Source organism: Salvelinus fontinalis, chromosome 12, assembly GCF_029448725.1.
Source record: "Salvelinus fontinalis isolate EN_2023a chromosome 12, ASM2944872v1, whole genome shotgun sequence".
NCBI classification, from domain to species: Eukaryota; Metazoa; Chordata; class Actinopteri; order Salmoniformes; family Salmonidae; genus Salvelinus; species Salvelinus fontinalis.
Genome location: NC_074676.1, coordinates 5760744 through 5781150, shown reverse-complemented (window position 1 = coordinate 5781150; position 20407 = coordinate 5760744). Strand labels below are relative to the sequence as shown.

General features: G+C 41.5%; 1 protein-coding gene across 3 annotated transcripts in view; it reads left to right on the top strand.

Moving 5' to 3' along the window:
* shank2b (SH3 and multiple ankyrin repeat domains 2b) overlaps window positions 1-20407 on the top strand; it is a 185432-nt gene that overhangs the window by 58346 nt on the left and 106679 nt on the right. For all 3 annotated transcript variants that reach the window (XM_055939507.1, XM_055939509.1, XM_055939508.1), the window contains exons 8-11: window positions 5787-5954; window positions 8743-8859; window positions 12975-13052; window positions 15767-15833. In XM_055939507.1, coding sequence (XP_055795482.1) covers window positions 5787-5954; window positions 8743-8859; window positions 12975-13052; window positions 15767-15833 — 430 coding nt within the window. The remainder of the gene's footprint in view (window positions 1-5786; window positions 5955-8742; window positions 8860-12974; window positions 13053-15766; window positions 15834-20407) is intronic.

The following is a 20407-nucleotide window of genomic DNA, read 5'->3' as shown; positions in this document are numbered from 1 at the left end:
TCATATAGGCCTAATAGGCTTAGGCATCCACTGTATGATATTAACCTATTTAATCCCATGTGACCGTAAAAAACATATTCAGTTATAAGGCTCTAAAAATGTTACTGAATGATATATCAAAGCATTTCCAGCAAATATTGAAATAATAAAGGGTCTTAATGAAAGCTGTGCATTGTCACATGTTTAGTGTAAATTGTCACATGACCAGAGCTGTTTACTTCCTGGTTGCACCATGAGAAGAGGATGGCTGCATCAAAGCTCCCAAACAAAAGGTTTGTAAAGTATGTTAACATCAAGTTAGGACAAAGATTTTTGGTACACATCATCTTTAAGGTATCTAGTGTTGATATATGCGTTTGCAATTACTCAACTTTGTTCAGTGTGGTCAGAGAATGTGTAAACATGTTGACGGCAACAATAGTGACCGGCGGGATAACAGTGCATCTAGGTATTCACATACTTATACACATACATGCTCTTGTTTTACGTAACTTTCTACTCTGTTCTTTCTTTTAGTTTCACTTTGAGTCAAGTTCTGGATATGTTGGATCTAGGTGACTGCCCAGACAAGGCATGCAACATTGCAGTTATCCCTCAAAATGAGAAAGATGCTGTCCTCAGTGATTGTGATAGCGATGGGTCAGATATGGAGTATGGACCGGCCATTTGCCAGCCAGGCTGTTGAATGCATATGCTGAACCTATGCAAACAGATCATGACAGGAACAACGTTATCAGTGATGATGACCTACCCCCCCCCCCCCCCCCCCCCCCCCGCCCATCCACAACCTCCCCCACCCCCTCCATTGTTGATAATGAAGGGCCTAAGGGACTCTACCCGCCAGAGGGTCCAGTCAGAAGAGCCAAGGGGCTCTACAAGCCATAGGGGTCAGCCAGAAGAGCCAAGGGAAAAGCTGCATGTGGTCAAAAATGAAGATTGAGTGTTCAAACGATCGAAGAGGCCTGCCACTGATGTGATTCCAAAACACATAGTATACAGCCCAAATATGCAAAAGTTTGGCACGAAACCACTGAGCCACGGAAGGAGATCTTTACTGGCTGCTACTGTTGAAGATCAGGCAAGATATGACAAAACTTCTCACTGGCCAATCAACACGATGCACGGGTTCCAGAGAAGTCGTCATTGTGACAAACGTACTACCTATGCATGTGAGAAATGCAAAGCGCCACTGCACATTGAGTGCTTCAAGATATACCATGGACAGTAGAAAAGGAGATAAGAGTGAATGAAAAAGGGCTGAAAAAGACAATACAATAAAAATAGAAAAGTCGATAAAGGGTGAGGAGAAGCAGTACAACGTACTCTAGGAAGAAAAGAAAAGTCGACGAAAAAGACAATTGAAAAGAGTGAAATGTTTTTGTAAAAGAGGATCAATTGATTCAAGACGTACTGTATGACAGTAGGTCTGACTGATCACAGTTTAAAATAGTGATGCACAAACTAATCTTGCACTTGGTTCTGAAGCCTAACTCTATGATATATATATACGTATATATAAGCACTCATTGTGCAGTGGTGCTTTTTAATTATTATTATTTTATTTTTATTTTTTTTGTTCAGTGTATATTTGATTCTACTGGCTACCTCTATCCTAAATGTTACCTTTATGTTCATTGGGAATGAATCACACGACTGCTATACAGTTGTTAGTGAATGTTGCACTAAAATGTCACAATGACAATGTTACAATGAATATTCCACTAAAGTACAAGTTCAAATGTTACAATAAAGTTACAATATTAATGTTTCAATACATGTTGTACTAAAGTAACAATGTTACAATGTATGTTACAATAAAGTAACAATGTTGAAATACATTGATGGTTGTTTCTTTTTTTGTCTTTGCTCTCAGTATTCAAATCGGTGTCGTATAATGGATTTTGATGTGTAAAATAGTCACACTAGAATGTGACGGGGCATTCTAGTGGCAATGCTGGGGACTGCTAGTGACAGAGTTTTAAATGTGTTAATAACTGGGTTTGGATATATAAGAACTTTGATAACTGCATAGGAGAAATATGTTAATTCCATATACGTAACATTATCCCACCGGTCACATTTGTGACCGACCATAAAACACACTTTTTCACCTACTTTTCCATTAAAATTTCAAAAAATAATGATTGATTACGTCAAAGGGTTACTAATGACACTTGATTTGAATATTTTCATGTCTGGGGGAAAAGAATCGGGATTAAATGGGTTCATATTTTAAAAATATATATAAAGGAAGAAAAGCTTAGGTGCCATGTTCCCGACAGCAACATGCATTCTTTATCTTTGTCAGAGAGGCTACTTCTGCTATACAGATATAGGCATACAGAAGGAGGATAATTCGTTAATTTTCGATCAGAATAGTTAAGCAGTATATTATTAGATTAAAAGATTAGCTCTGGTAGGCCTTCTTCCTCACCTCAAGTTCAACTGTCGAAGTCAGTTGGAGCTCCGGTACGCACTGCCTTCATTGGCCTGCAGTAGCTAAGGCTAATAATAGCCCTACCACACCAAACCTTCACAAAAGTGTATTTACTGTTCATTTCCTGGTAGCAGCTCTGGGAGTAACAAAGACCCACATTGGAGTAACAAAACTGTCTGGGTAGAGGTCTTCACGGGTCCAACAGACCCGAAATTCTGAGATCTGACCCACTTGCAGGTTCATGCCTTACGTGTTTGTGCTCGATCACAGTCGCCGGCATTCTGGCGCACATGGCCGCCTGGACAGGCTATCAAATTCTAGAAGCTCCCGGCGTGTTACACAATAGTTATTCTCTGGCTTGTCAAAGATGTGACTGTAATCGGCAACAACTCATTCTCTTTCCTGGGTCATTACTGGCATCCGTATCGAGGATGAACTTAGCGGAACTCAGAGGAACGTTATCACTCTCCCCTCAGTCTCGATCTGTCTCGCTCTCGCTCAGATCCCCCTCAACCCCCCAAACCTAGTGAGTTATCTGAACTAGGGGCAACTCCTTCCTCCATACTTTCCCCATGAGCCCCCCCACATAATAGAGCTAAAGGGTCGCTACAATATTGTAAAGCAATAAAGAGGCATGTTAATAACAAGTTTTATACAACGGGTGGATCTAATCCTAAATGCTGATTGGTTAAAACTGCATTCCAGCCGGTGTCTATTCCACAAATTGGCACCGGCTAAATCTATGATGTTAAAATGCCTATTTACTCGGTTCCATCTGACTGCGCAATTCATTGTCTCATCAGCCCAGCCAAGCAACTTATAAACTTGATCTCTAGTACAAAAAGCATCTGTGAGACATTATCTCACATTTCTTTTCGACTAACTTTTAGTTTTCAACAGCGGAGATTTGTATAAACTTTGCTGTCTGTCTTTCTGACATTTGCAACAATGTTTCAATATTCAAATTCAATGTTTGTGATTGTGTTACTGTAGCTGTGTTGTTGGCTAGCTCCTCTGAACAACAGTGTCCTGACGAGTGAGCACATTTTCTATGCCAGGCGAAATCACACCTCATTAGCTTATTGTTATGGTTGTATTCAAACAAATGTCACTAGAAAACAGCTTAAACAAATGCAAATGCATCTACATTGCTGTTATTCTGGCTGCACTTTTTAACGTGATTGTAAGTTAGCCGTAGTTGGCTTGCAATCAATAAGGGATGAGAACGTTGCCACTGTCAGCCAGTATGGAAATGGAACATTTAGAACGAATGACTGGGTCGTGTCTATAGATACAGAACAAAAAGACTGAACAACTGGGTCTCCAGCAACCCTAGATTTGTGTCGGGACTATATCTTGTGGAAGGAGGAAATAGTATGAATAAGTTAATTAAAATAATGTTTTTAATGAACATATGTCAATCATTATTTGAATATGTTGGTAACCCATTGTCTAAAAGTGATAATGCCCTCGAAGCTGGTGTTTGGAGGATACTGTAAAGTCTGCATTCTACATGCAGACTTTACAGTAACTGTCCAATGAAAATCTCACTTTTAGAAGTTAATATTCTGTTAAAACTTACCAAAATAATGTTGACTCATCAAATACTAATCCTGTACTACAATGAACAAAAATATAAACGCAACATTTAAAGTGTTGGTCCCATGTTTCATGAGCTGAAATAAAAAATCCAAAATTGTGTGCACTAATTTGTTTACATCCCTGTTAGAGAGCATTTCTGCCAAGATAATCCATCTGGTGTGGCTGATTAAACAGCGTGATCATCACATAGGTGCACCTTGTGCTGGCGGGAAAATAAACGGCCACTCTAAAATGTGCAGTTTTTTCCCTATAACACAATGCCACAGGTGGCTCAAGTTTTCAGGGAGCATGCAATTGGCATGCTGACTGCAGGAATGTCTACCAAAGCGTTTGCCAGATAATTGATTTGTTAATTTCTATTCCATAAGCCGCCTCCAACGTCGTTTTAGAGAATTTGGCAGTATGTCCAAACAGGCCTCGCAACTGATGAAACTGGGTTTGCACAACCAAATGATTTCTGCACAGAAACCGTCTCAGGGAAGCTCATCTGCATGCTCTTCACGGATTAATCCTGGATTCAACTGTACCAGGCAGATGGCAGATAGTGTGTATGGCATTGTGTGGGCGAGCGGTTTGCTGATGTCGAAGTTGTAATCAGAATGCCCCATGGTGGAGGTGGGGTTATGGTATGGGTAGGCATAAGCTATAGACAATGAACACAATTGCATTTTATGTATGGAAATTTGAATGCACAGAGATACCGTGACGAGATCCTGAGGCCCATTGTCGTGCCATTCATCTGCCGCCATCACCGCATGTTTCAGCATGATAATGCACTGCCCCATGTCGCAAAGATCTGTACACAATTCCTGGATGCTGAAAATGCCCCATTTCTTCCGTGGCCTGCATACTCACCAGACTAGTCACTCATTGAGCATGTTTGGGATGCTCTGGATCGACGTGTATGACAGCATGTTCCAGTTCCCGAACAATATCCAGCAACTTTGCACAGCCATTGAAGAGTAGTGGGACAACATTCCACAGGCCACAATCAACAACCTGATCAACTCCATGAGAAGGAGATGTGTCGCGCTGCATGAGGCGAATGGTGGTCACACCAGATACTGACTGTTTTTTTGATCCGTGCTCCTACCTTTTTTTAAAGGTATCTTGCATATCTGTATTCCCAGTCAAGTGAAATCCATATTTTAGGGCCTACTGAATGTATTTCAATTGACTGATTTCCTTCTATGAACTGTAACTCTTTGAAATGGTTGCATGTTGCGTTTATTATTTTGTTCAGTGTATCAATTGGAGAAAAAAAACACTTCAAAAACCTCAAACTTGTATCTCAAACAGACGATTTTTTTCTTCACTATTTCCTCCTGTCATCATCCTAAGGAGGATGAGCTGGCCAATAAGCGGGCTACTGCATGAATGTTTTTAATGACCGGTATACGCCCACACCATTCTGTTGTTGGGGTACGCCCACACCATTCCAACACAGAAAAACGTCTATTTAACTTGCTTAAATACAATTTTTTTGGAAGCACAGCTATTTCACTCATATTGTAATTAATTATAGGTCATCTTTTATAGAAATCGGGAAACATTGGACAGTTACAATAAATAAAGTTTAGCTCAGGGCTGATGTTTCTCCTATGTACAGATCTAGGATGTATCAGCTTCCCCTTCCCCAAACCTAACCTTAACCACTAGTGGATTTAAAAAAAAAACTGACCTAAGATCAGCAACATCAACTTAAACCTAAATTGCTCACCCTAATACTCTCTGTCGCCCCCCTCAGGCTCTACTGGACCTGGGCGCATCACCAGACTACAAGGACAGCCAGAGTCTGACCCCCCTCTACCATACAGTCCTGGTGGAGGGAGACCCAAGCTGCTGTGAGCTGCTACTGAGGGCCCATGCCACCATCTCTTGCCATGACGAAAACGGCTGGCACGAGATACACCAGGTGTAATAATCGATTGGATTTATATAGAGGTAGCCTAACGGTTAAGAGCTTTGGGCCAGTAACCTTTTGGGCCAGTAAGCTGGCAAGGTGGAAAAATCTGCTGTTTTGCCCTTGATCAAGTTAACAGTTAACCCCCAACAACAACTACTCCCCGGGCTCTGATGACGTGGAAGTCTATTGAGGTAGCCCCCCTGCACCTCTCTGATTCAGAGGGGTTGGGTTAAATGCAGAAGACACATTTCGGTTGAATGCATTCGGTTGTGCAACTGATTAGGTATCCCCTTTCCCCAAAGGGTTTTACATACAAATGTTCGACATACTGGTTTAGTTGGGAGTCTCAAGTTACAGAGCCTGATACAGTACTAAAGCAAATTAGCCAAGCCAATGAAATGATATGGACTCCCTTGAATAAGCTATCTTGTAGTTGATTGGAAATAATTCCCCTTTTGGTAGATGTTTCACTTTATGAATTGCTTTGGTTGAGAAGCAAGCTTGGCGAGACCTTCAGCAGCAAAACAACAGTAAGATAGCTCAGCTCAGTTGGTACTCTGACTGACATCTAGTGTGCAGAACATGACGATACAGTTGAGGATATCTTTAGTCTACAGGCTCCTCATTTTCTATGATAGTCCCGGTAGATATGGACATGCCTTTTTTTTTGGACCTCCTCTCTGTTCGTTTGTTTGTGTGACAGATCTGTAGGTATGGACATTATTTGACCTGGTCTCTGTTTGTGTGGCAGGCATGTAGATATGGACATTATTTGACCTGGTCTCTGTGTTTGTGTGGCAGACCTGTAGGTATGGACATTATTTGACCTGGTCTCTGTTTGTGTGGCAGACCTGTAGGTATGGACATTATTTGACCTGGTCTCTGTTTGTGTGGCAGGCATGTAGATATGGACATTATTTGACCTGGTCTCTGTGTTTGTGTGGCAGACCTGTAGGTATGGACATCATTTGACCTGGTCTCTGTGTTTGTGTGACAGACCTGTAGGTACGGACATCATTTGACCTGGTCTCTGTGTTTGTGTGACAGACCTGTAGGTATGGACATCATTTGACCTGGTCTCTGTGTTTGCGTGGCAGACCTGTAGGTATGGACATCATTTGACCTGGTCTCTGTGTTTGTGTGACAGACCTGTAGGTATGGACATCATTTGACCTGGTCTCTGTGTTTGCGTGGCAGACCTGTAGGTATGGACATCATTTGACCTGGTCTCTGTGTTTGTGTGACAGACCTGTAGGTATGGACATCATTTGACCTGGTCTCTGTGTTTGCGTGACAGATCTGTAGGTATGGACATCATTTGACCTGGTCTCTGTGTTTGTGTGGCAGACCTGTAGGTATGGACATTATTTGACCTGGTCTCTGTGTTTGTGTGGCAGACCTGTAGGTATGGACATTATTTGACCTGGTCTCTGTGTTTGTGTAACAGACCTGTAGGTATGGACATTATTTGACCTGGTCTCTGTGTTTGTATGACAGACCTGTAGGTATGGACATTATTTGACCTGGTCTCTGTGTTTGTGTGGCAGACCTGTAGGTATGGACATTATTTGACCTGGTCTCTGTGTTTGTGTGGCAGATCTGTAGGTATGGACATTATTTGACCTGGTCTCTGTGTTTGTGTGACAGACCTGTAGGTATGGACATTATTTGACCTGGTCTCTGTGTTTGTGTAACAGACCTGTAGGTATGGACATTATTTGACCTGGTCTCTGTGTTTGTGTGACAGACCTGTAGGTATGGATATTATTTGACCTGGTCTCTGTGTTTGTGTGACAGACCTGTAGGTATGGACATTATTTGACCTGGTCTCTGTGTTTGTGTGGCAGACCTGTAGGTATGGACATTATTTGACCTGGTCTCTGTGTTTGTGTGGCAGACCTGTAGGTATGGACATCATTTGACCTGGTCTCTGTGTTTGCGTGACAGACCTGTAGGTATGGACATCATTTGACATGGTCTCTGTGTTTGTGTGACAGACCTGTAGGTATGGACATTATTTGACCTGGTCTCTGTGTTTGCGTGACAGATCTGTAGGTATGGACATTATTTGACCTGGTCTCTGTGTTTGTGTGGCAGACCTGTAGGTATGGACATCATTTGACCTGGTCTCTGTGTTTGCGTGACAGATCTGTAGGTATGGACATTATTTGACCTGGTCTCTGTGTTTGCGTGGCAGACCTGTAGGTATGGACATTATTTGACCTGGTCTCTGTGTTTGTGTGGCAGACCTGTAGGTATGGACATTATTTGACCTGGTCTCTGTGTTTGTGTGGCAGACCTGTAGGTATGGACATCATTTGACCTGGTCTCTGTGTTTGCGTGACAGATCTGTAGGTATGGACATTATTTGACCTGGTCTCTGTGTTTGTGTGGCAGACCTGTAGGTATGGACATTATTTGACCTGGTCTCTGTGTTTGTGTGGCAGACCTGTAGGTATGGACATCATTTGACCTGGTCTCTGTGTTTGCGTGACAGATCTGTAGGTATGGACATTATTTGACCTGGTCTCTGTGTTTATGTAACAGACCTGTAGGTATGGACATTATTTGACCTGGTCTCTGTGTTTGTGTAACAGACCTGTAGGTATGGACATTATTTGACCTGGTCTCTGTGTTTCCGTGACAGATCTGTAGGTATGGACATTATTTGACCTGGTCTCTGTGTTTGTGTGGCAGACCTGTAGGTATGGACATTATTTGACCTGGTCTCTGTGTTTGTGTAACAGACCTGTAGGTATGGACATCATTTGACCTGGTCTCTGTGTTTGTGTGGCAGGCATGTAGATATGGACATGTCCAGCACCTGGAGCACCTGTTGTTCTACAGAGCAGATATAGGTGTCCAGAACGCTTCGGGAAACACGGCTCTACACATCTGTGCTCTATACAAGCAGGTGAGAAAACGCAAACCACCAATCAGCTGTCAATCAACTGTACAGAGGGGTTTATATTATACCATCTACAATGTTTTAATTATACCATTAGTGTATTGTTTTGGTACAGGCCCATAGTAATCAGGATTAGGGTCAATTCCATTTGTATTCAGTCAATTCAAGAAGTCAACTGATTGGACTGAATTGAAATGGAATTCACTCCAATCCTGAAAACGATGCTATTGTTAGCGAAGGGGGAAATGATGATGAATAAATATCCGGTTGATTCGTCACATGGATAAAGATTGACTGGATGTGCTTCTGATGATACGCTGCTGATGATATGCTTCACTGCGACGGATGAACCCTGGGTGAACACTAGTCAATATTGCCTTAACATTTAAAAATGGATCCATCTATCATGTTCTATATGGTGCTTAGAGATAGATGGAAACGAATGATGACAATTAGTAATGTCATTCATTACTGTGCGCGTGCGTGATCCTTGTGTCAATGGCTATGAATTATAGTTTAAATGTTAATCCCTCCACTCTGTCATATGAGCATTACACACACAAACACACACACACATTTTCCAAATGGTGGTTTTAGCATGGGATGTGTGTGTGAAATATCTCTCCTGTTCTCTGTAGGGTTCACTGCTCCCATGAGATATGGCACAGATTTTTTTGAAACTCCCTCTCCTGCCATTAGAGAGAGAGAGAGAGAGAGTGAGGAATGATGAGAGAGACAGGGAGAAAGAGTAAGAGAGAGAGAAAGAGAGAGAAAGAGAGATGATTCCCTCTCCATTGTTTGGTGTTGTGCAATCTCTTTCCTCAAGTGCTCTACTCAGCTCCTACACGGACAAGGTTTATCTCCGTGGCTTTCTGATTGCAATGACAGTCACTAGGAGGGATAACTAGGAGGGATCAACTTCTGCCTGATTTAACCTTCACATAATGTTATTATTATTATTATAGATATCTGCCCCATATTTTATGCATAATCTGTTGTTCATCTGAGGACTAGTGGCAGTAGAATATAATAAGAGCAAGTAGGGGGATTCCATGCCAGCATAGTGTCACTTTCTGAACTTAGTTCCTTTGTTATGTCTTTATTTTAGTTTAGTCAGGGCGTGAGTTGGGGTGGGCATTCTATATTGTTTTTCTATGTTTTGTTCTGTTGTTAGATTTCTATGTGTTGGGCCTAGTATGGTTCTCAATCAGAGGCAGGTGTCAGTCATTGTCTCTGATTTGGGAGCCATATTTAGCTAGCCTGTTTTTCATTTTGTGTTGTGGGTGATTGTTTCCTGTGTCTGTACCATACGGGACTGTTTCGGTTGTTTGTTTGTACTTTTGTTAAGTGTTCTGTTGATTTATTAAATATCTCATTATGGACACTTACCACGCTGCACATTGGTCCGATCCTTGCTACTCCTCCTCAGACGAAGAGGAAATCCGTTACACATAGGCTGAAAATATTTAGGTTTTCTTAGATTGTTCTGGAAATTCTCACATAGAAACTTAATTGGGAGGGAGGATGTTTGATATGCTTTTTACAATCAAGATGAAAGTGTCCATTTTGTCAAACTGTGTAGAATTGCAGGAAATGTGTTTTAAAATGTCAAACAAATTTACGGGGGAGGACCCCCCGGAACCCCTATCTACTGTTCATCCACACCAATATCTACACCACAATTTCGCCCTTGCCTTGATCTGTCTGTATCCTCTTGACTGGTGTGTTTTTTTTATTAAGACACTAAGTATGTTTCTCTGCATCTCTGCTAACATCTGGGTAACAGATTGAAAGGAATGAGTCTTATTCTGTACATTTAGTAATCGCTTGCTTTTCTAAAGTCTACCAACATTGCCAGCAGACATGCCAGCTAAGATAGTTAGACAAGCTAGCTACTCTTAATTTATTGATAGCCTGAAATGGCTTCTTGGTAGCTAGAGAGGTTGGGAGATTGTGAATTTATCTGGGCTAGCTAAAGCCAACTTCATACAATTTCTAGGTAGCTAGTATTATTCCAACAACAAAACATTTAACCAGATAAATCTAAACCTGTGCCCGCTATGGACACGATGCCTCTGAATTTATTGAACATTAAAACTATGAACATTCATATCTCGAAAGTACCCTTTTGATTTTGATAATTATTTGACAGATTGTTTTCAACTTTCCAGAGTGGGCTCTCTGCTACTTTTAAAGTTATGATACATTTTATGAGCACCACCAACACAGTGATTAGGAAAATGGATTCGGGAACTCCCTCTGCTGGTGATTTGCTGAAGGGTAGTGCTAGCAGGGATCCTTTGGACGTCCAACTCCACCGTCACACAATTAAGTCGAAAGTTATAACGGTTAAGGTAAGGGTTACGGTTAGGGTTAGGTAAGGGTTATTGATGTAAAAATGTATCACTAGCCACTTTAAACAATGCCACTTAATATAATGTTTACATACCCTACATTATTCATCTCATATGTATATGCATATACTGTACTCTATATCATCTACTGCATCTTGCCATCTTTATGTAATACATGTATCACTAGCCACTTTAAACTATGCCACTTTATGTTTACATACCCTACATTACTCATCTCATATGTATAGACTGTACACTATACCATCTACTGCATCTTGCCTATACCGTTCTGTACCATCACTCATTCATATATCTTTATGTACATATTCTTTATCCATTTACACTTGTGTGTATAAGGTAGTAGTTGTGGAATTGTTAGGTTAGATTACTTGTTGGTTATTACTGCATTGTCGGAACTAGAAGCACAAGCATTTCCATACACTTGCATTAACATCTGCTAACCATGTGTATGTGACAAATAAAATTTTATTTTATTTGATTTGAAGGGTTAGGGTTAGGTAAGGGTTATGGTTATGGTTAAGGTTAGGGTTAGGGTAAGAGCAGGGGTTAAGGTTTCAGGCAGGGACGTCCCAAGGACCCCGGATAGCACTACCCATTTGCTGAACAAGCAATCCTACAGGAGGGATGTCATTGGTTAATGATATTGTTCATGTTGAATCAGTTCATGTGAAACTTCTATGTCAGAATATAGCCATACTCCATATTTTTGAGCACACTATAAGGAGTATAATGACACCAATATGTTGTCTGTATACGTGTGGTTCATGGTCCATAAGATCTTACAGGAGGCATGCATAGGTCTAAAAAGGGCCTAAAATGGCCACTTTCATCATGATTTCCTATGTACAAAGCATGTTAAACATACTTCCTCCCAATAACATTTGCAGGGAAAGGGAAAGAGGGGATACCTAGTGAGTTGCACAACTGAACGCATTCAACTGAAATGTGAGTTACTAAAAATATTTTCGGGCCATGCTGGCGTGGAATCGCCCAGTAGGCGGAGTATTAGCTCGAACTGGGGTGTGTGTGTGTGTGTGTGTGTGTGTTTGTGTGTGTGTGTGTGTGTGTGTGTGTGTGTGTGTGTGTGTATGTGTATGTGTATGTATGTGCAGGCACTGTTCGTGCGTGGGCTCCTGCGTGTTTGTGTGCCTGATTGTACGGGTGTGTGTATGCTCGCGTGTGTGTGTGTATGTGTGTATGTGTGTGTGTGTGTGTGTGTGTGTCTGCGGGCACGTGTATGTGCATGTTCGCGTGCGTGCGTGTGTTTGTAGTGGAGCATTCCGTGGGTGGGCTGCTGAATCCAGCTAGCAGCAGGCTATAGTGCCACATACAGTTACCACAGCTCCATCTCTTTATTCACCCATCTTTACACTACGTGTACTGAGATCTACTGCACTGAGATCCTTACTGGAGAACTGAGGTGTTACCTGGTAACAGACACAAGGCATCATCAGCCAGAACAGGGTGAGCTGCATCTCCAGGACAATGATCAGTCCTGGAATGTTCTGGAATCAGTCTGGATCAGTTGATGGAATGGAACGTTTGAGCAAGATGGTTTCTGGTTCTCTCGTTAAATGGGTTCAGTACAGAAGAGGGTAATACTGTACAATAGCTGGCTGCAGAAAGAGAGAGAGAGAGAAAGAGAGGTGGAGTTTAAATTAATGAGGTCCTGGTCACAACCCTTACAGTGTCTTACTCGCTCTCTCTCTCGCTCTTTTTTTAAAATTGTATTTATTCCTCCCTAAGGAACACTGTGCCAGAGTACTGCTTGTTCGTGGTGCCAACAAGGAAGTGAAGAACTACAGAAGCCAGACATCATTCCAGGTATGGACTGACTCACACCTCTAACCATTACTGCTCACAGTAAAGGCTTGCTGTGGAGTATAGATGGCTACATTCCAATCTCCAGTCTAGCAAGCCACACGGCCAGTACATTGCTTCATTCTTCTATATGGTATGCTGTATAATGGTCATCCATTGTTTCCACTGCTCTTCTTTTCTCAGATGAATTACAGCAGTAGAGAGCTTGTTACAGTAGTGTAGTATGTGATACTATTTTTGCAGGCAGGTGGCAAGTCTAAGTCTGTGTTTTCTCGGTCTCATTTGGTTCACTTGCCGTTTCAGAAGGGAAGTGCAAGAGGTTTGCTACTGATTTAAGCAAAGCACTATATATGAGCCAGTGGTTCCTTATATGGTAGTCTTTTATGTAGCTGTGAACAAGCCGTCAGTGGTCCTGGGATAATTATTCGTGTTTTAATTGTTGTTTACATGCATGTGTCAGCATTCCACGGTGTTGTACATCTCAAACAACCAATTAGTCATACTGTAGGTGTGATGCATCTTGGGGGTTGAAGTAGAACATATCGAAGGCATATCGAAATAGCTTTCTAGCTATAGTTGACTGTATATTTTATTTTTTTCCCATGTATCATTCCTATTCTGTTCACCAACTGTGTACTACTTTTCATGCAGATACAGTAATATAATATATGCAGATACAGTAATATATTGTTTTGACCTATTTTATTTTCACTGGCAGCAGGCCTATGTAGCTGCTAAGACATATTGCTATTTAAATAGCATTAAAAAATAAGAACTACTGCGTGAGGTACATTAGTACCAAGCATACAAACACAAATAATGTTTATTCTGGGAAAGAATCTCCCTTTTTGTGGTATGTTTATGGTAGAAAGTTGAACATTTTTCACCAAATCCCCTCTTTACCTCCCCATGCTTTCTTAGCAGTCTGAACTCATCCTCAGTTACTCTGAACTCCTATTACTTGGTCCGATCCCCAGCTGAGCCAACTGTCTTCTCTTGCATCATGTTGGAGTCAGTGGAGTGTTGCTGTTTATGTAATGTACATTTCCGCTGAGCGCTGATGCGTCCTCAAATTCTCTCTATTATTCATTCATCCCCTTTATACTTCTGAAATTGTTTCTTGCCTCAATGACTCCTTAATTACAGCTAATTTGAAGGGGTCCGTAAAGCGCATTCACCACAGCCAATCAAATTCTGATGAAGTCTTCCCAGTTTAAACAGGCATCTGCTGACTGATGGTGACAATTTAAGAGCTGAGATTAAGGTGGCATCCCAAATGGCACCCTATTTCCTATATAGTGCACTATGGGCCCTGATCAAAAGTAGTGCACTATAGAGGGAGCAGTGTGCCATTTGGGACGTGTCACTGATTCCGAGCAAATTGGACCACTTCACTTCTTGCTCCTCTTTTCTGACCCACTTTCATCCTAAAATCACATCCCGCTCCACTTCCTAGCACACCCTGCCGTCATACCTCACCTTATCTCCATATGGTTTGGGACAAGGTAATCCTCCCCTCTCCATCTTATCTCTCACTCCCACTCTCTCTCTCACCCTCCTTCTGCTCTCTGTTTCTGTGGTCCCCTTGTTTTCCTGTCTGTCTGTTTCTCTCTGTCCCTCTCTGCCCAGCCATCATAACTTACCTCCGTATGGTTTGGGACCAGGTAGACAGACAGCAGAGCAGAGAGCGGAGCGCGCGGGGTGTACACTGCTGTGCAGAGTTAAGAGGGGGGTGTAATCGTTTTTAGCAGAAGGGTTCCAGCAGGCTATCATTGTGGTTAGTACTGTAGCAGAAGGTTGTTTCTGGGAGATGAGCTGGGAAGCAGGAGTCATGACATGTGTTGTCACCCCCAGAGAGGACCTCCTGGCTCTCATCATCAAACCATCAGCTGGAGATGATACAGCCTCGGTCTACACTCTAGCTGGCATTACATTACAGCACCGCTACTCCAATCCAATGTACGGTAGCTACTGTAAGGTTCTTGCTGTATTACATTGATCGGTTCATTGCACTCCTTTAATTTGTGAAATTGACAATGGAAGTATATTTTGGGCTAATTTTCACTCATGCCTCATTAAGGAAAGTGTTATTCGTTTTTCAATACGGAGACAATTTCATATTTGTAAAGGAGGGATGAGTTTATTCAGTTTATTTCCATGATAAGTCGTGATTCAAGTGGTGGTTTCAGCCGTACTTTTCAGTGACTGAACTAGCTGGATATTCATGGGAGGTACTGTGTGATTCGGGTGGAGACTTTGTGTGGACTTTGTCTTCAGTGACTAATCTATGGTCGACCTGCTTTGTTGCAGCCAGAGCCTCAAGTCGTTTCTCCTACTCCACTGACCTGACTTATGTAAGACTAGCGAAAGGTGGCCTTAGCCGGCAGGGTCTACTGGCTGGATATGTGTTGACTCACCCACTGTGGCTGTAGCTCGGCTGTCCTCCACCCACTACAGTACAACTCTTACCAGGCTGCTGTTTATTGTGTTATTATTAGTAGCTATAATAATTTCAGGTTGCATTTCATAAAAGCGAGTCCTTCGACAATGGGTATTAAGTTGTTTTCTGGCGAATAACTGAGGCGCCGCATGTGGGAGGCCATCAGAGCAGGTAGTCAGGAATTCTCTACTATGAATCCCATAGGTCAGCCATTTTGCTTGCTTTAAACATGTCACTATGATAAATGCCAAAAGACAAATCTATCATTCTGTTCCAGGTGGCCATCATCGCGGGGAACTTTGAATTGGCAGAATTAATCAAGAATCACAAAGAGACCGATATTGGTAAGTTACTGAACCAAACACTTATATGTGTGTCTAAACTGGGTTCATTTAAGAGAAGAAGAAAACACGTTCTTGTTTTAATATAGGAAATGGTGAGACTGGTAAACCATTGAGCACAGCGGTCAGTATGGTTGACCAGGCTAGGAAATGGTTGCAAGCAAATCTGTTGTATTGAATGGGATTCAAGTCATGTCCACTTCATGTCCTTCTTTATAAATGCTGTATGTTGTTGACCAAAGATCTTCCTCTCTGAATGGGCCCTGCTGTTTACTGTTTGATGGACCTGCACTGTGGTTCCTCTCTCACCTATAGACAGTCAGTTTTCTGCTCCAATCCCACATCTACTTCCACACATAGCCACAGTACACAGTGGAGCTGACCTACATAGAGTAGAGAGACTGGGATGAGAACACACACACACGCGTCACACATCCTGCATGCACACATACACACACGCATGTGCGCATGAACACATGTATGAACACAAACACACACACACACACATGTATAAAGTGTACTCTTTCTAATAGGTTACTTTACTGTATAATGTGTACTGTATGTAGTACACTATAGAATACCTCTAAAAAGACAGCATGCCTTTGAGAACTAAGAACAGTGTTCCAGTGGTTGTCTGTGATATGAATGGGACAATCTCCCTCTATTGTTCACAAAGGGCACATCCATCCTCTCTTATCCTCACACTACAGTCTTAGAAAAAAGGTGCTGTCTAAAAGGGTTCTTCATCTGTCCTCATAGGAGAACCCTTTGAAGAACCCAATTTGGTTCCAGGTAGAACTCTTTTTGTTCCAGGTAGAACCCTTTTTGGTTCCATGTAAAACCCTTTCCACCTCGAGTTCTACCTGCAACCAAAAAGGGTTCTCCTACGGGGACAGCCAAAGAACCCTTTGTGAACCCCTTGTTTCTAAGTGTACACTACCGTTAAAAAGTTTGGGGTCACTTAGAAATGTCTGTGTTTTTGAAAGAAAAGCATTTTTTTTTGTCCTTTAAAATAAAATAAAATAGATCAGAAATACAGTTTAGACATTGTTAATGTCATAAATGACTATTGTAGCTAGAAACGGCAGATTTTTAATGGAATATCTCCATAGGTGTATAGAGGCCCATTATCAGCAACCATCACTCCTGTGTTCCAATGGCACGTTGTGTTAGCTAATCCAAGTTCATAATTTTAAGGCTAATTGATCATTAGAAAACCCTTTTGCAATTATGTTAGCACAGCTGAAAACTGTTGTTCTGATTAAAGAAACAATAAAAAGGGCCGTTCTTTAGACTAGTTGAGTATCTGGAGCATTAGCATTTGTGGGTTCGATTACAGGCTCAAAATGGCCAGAAACAAAGACCTTTCTTCTGGAACTCGTCAGTCTATTCTTGTTCTGAGAAATTAAGTCTATTCCATGCTAGAATTTGCCAAGCAACTGAAGATCTCGTACAACGCTGTCTACTACTCCCTTCACAGAACAGCGCAAACTGTCTCTAACCAGAAGAGAAAGAGGAGTGGGAGGTCCCGATGCACAACTGAGCAAGAGGACAAGTACATTAGAGTGTCTAGTTTGAGAAACAGATACCTCACAAGTCCTCAACTGGCAGCTTCATTAAATAGTGCCCGCAAAACACCAGTCTCAATGTCCACAGTGAAGAGGCAACTCCTGGATGCTGGCCTTCTAGGCAGAGTTCCTCTGTTCAGTGTCTGTGTTCTTTTGCCCATCTTAATATTTTCTTTTTTATTAGCCAGTCTGAGATATGGCTTTTTCTTTGCAACTCTGCCTAGAAGGCCAGCATCCCGGAGTCGCCTCTTCACTGTAGACGTTGAGACTGGTGTTTGGCGGGTACTATTTAATGAAGCTGCCAGGTGCCCTAAGGTGCTGGTGATGGGGATTCTCTCTAATCTTTCTTTGCTTGTCACTTTGTAACTGCTGGAGTCAGGTCTTTCCTGTGTCCTAAGGCCAGGCTTTTGACATTATGAACTTGCCTCGGCCTTCTGGCATGCTGTCAACATAATGCTACTGCCAGCAATCTTACTGTGCAATTGCCGGAGCATTTCTGTCTTTTCCTCTCCAAATAGGCACTGGCACATCCAGTAACTCATTTTGTCATGCATTTTCAACCTCCCAAGAGTATTTTTTTTTCTCTCTCTGTCTTCCATTCCGTCATCGCTTCTTAATGTTTTGTAACCTCCTTTTGTAAATTGCTGAACATCTCCTATCTGATCTGACAGTCAAACTGAAAAGTCTTCGTAGCAGTGGACCTCAGTACATGTTCATTTATAACTTCTGTGTACGATATAGTACAGCAGCATACCTACAGACAGGGGTGTGTGGCGATGGAGGGGGGGGGGGGGGGGAGTGCACATTGATTCTATTAACCTAGTAATGCAGTGGGCTACACCAGGGTCACACAGAGTGTTTCTTTGTAGTCTTAAACAAAAGTATACACCTCACACACATGGTTATGAGCTTTAAAAAAAGAAGACACCTGTACCATGTCAGATATAGAGTTGAAATGTATAAAAGCTTTGCATCCCAATAGTACACTTTATATACAACACAGAAGACTGAAATATAACAAAATCAGTTGGCATAGAAAAAAAATGGATTTTTGGAATAAAATAAAAAGTTTATTAATTATAAACTAATGAAAAATATGAATAACATTCCACCCAAGAGGCCAATAGAGGGCGATTTGGTTATTTGACTGCAGGAAAGGGTAAGAACTTGTATGCCTTTTAGGATTTTAGTACAACTGTCAAACCAGTATATAGTATCGTAACACAATAATTAAAGCATTTTTAGTATTTTCTAGTCTAGCAACCTTGCCAGTTGGCATGCCAGCTAAAATAGTTTGACAACTTACTCAAACTTACTCTCTTACTCTTGATAGCTTGAAATGGCTTGGTATCTAGCTATGAGGTCGGGAGATTTGGAACCTATCTAGCTGGCTAGCTAAAGCCAACTTCATAAAATTGCTAGGTGGCTAGTATTACAGAGAAACAACATTTGCATTTGATGTATTCATCAAGAAGGAATCAATATGCTACATAGCTTGATCAAATTAAAAGTAAAAAAAATACAAAAACAATAATAACACAATACAATAACATTAAAGAGGCTATATACCAGGAGTGCCGGTACCGAGTTAATGTGCAGGGGTATGAGGTAGTTGAGGTAATTGAGGTAATATGTACATGTACGTAGGGGTAAAGGTGACTAGGTAATCAGGATATATAATAAACAGAGTAGCAGGAGTGTGTGTGTGTGTGTGTGTGTGTGTGTGTGTGTGTGTGTGTGTGTGTGTGTGTGTGTGTGTGTGTGTGTGTGTGTGTGTGTGTGTGTGTGTGTGTGTGTGTGTGTGTGTGTGTGTGTGTGTGTGTGTGTGTGTGTGTGCGTGTGTGCGTGTGTGTGTAGGTAGTATCTAGCGTCCTGACTAACATGTTTGTGCTCCGTGGTGCACCTTGGAAGGAAGTACTTACAAGGGCGAATAGGCGGGGTACTCTTTGCTTGCTCCAGTCAGTGTGCCCGCTCCGCAAAATACAGCTGACACATTTAAAAAAAAAATAATAATAATGATAAAACGTCAGCTTAAAAATGAATTTTTGTAATTCATTTAATTTCTAAAAAAAAATGACATCTGAGGAGGCGTGTGCCCATGAAAACCTATAGTATCTGCTTTGTTCAACAGTCAACTATGTAAATCATTGTCACATATAGCTACCCAGTGGTTGCCATGGTTCCCAGATCCATGTGATAATAGGCTTAGGGCATCTGAATCTTCGGTTCCTCAATGATGATGATGATGATGGGAGACTCATGGGTAGGGAGGTAGCCTCTTTATATAGTATACATCTATGCATTGATGGTTAGTTTTCCTAAAACATTTTAACTCACTAGTGCTGTTTACATCAATGTCCTGCGAACAATTATCCGCCTTGCGTATGATCTACTGTATCACTGATCTATGTGGTGATTCATGCGATGCCAGAAGTGTTCGATCTCATTTCCTATCTCTATGGATCCATCACTCAGGGTTTGTGATGCTCAAACAAGATGGTTCCTCAGTATTTTACACTCTTTGCGATTGATCTATTCCAGCACGAGCTGCTCATTAATTTGTGTTGTGTTTGATTGATTGAGTGGTTGATGTTTTAATGCAAATGTTCAGGTTTTGGAGAGTTAATATTATTCCTTGGAGAGGAGAGCATTGGTTGGTGCTTGTCAGGTTGCTACAGTGGCTTGTGAAAGTATTCATCCCCCTTGGCATTTTTCCTATTTTGTTGCCTTACAACCTGGAATTTAAATGGATTTTTGGGGTGGTTTTATCATTTGATTTATACAACATGCCTACTGCTTTGAAGATGCAAAATAATTTTTTTTGCGAAACAAACAAGAAACAAGACAAAAAAAATTGATAACTTGAGTGTGCATAACTATTTATCCCCCCAAAGTCAATACTTTGTAGAGCCACCTTTTGCAGCAATTACAGCTGCAAGTCTCTTGGGGTATGTCTCTATAAGCTTGGCACATCTAGCCACTGGGATTTTTGCCCATTCTTCAAGGCAA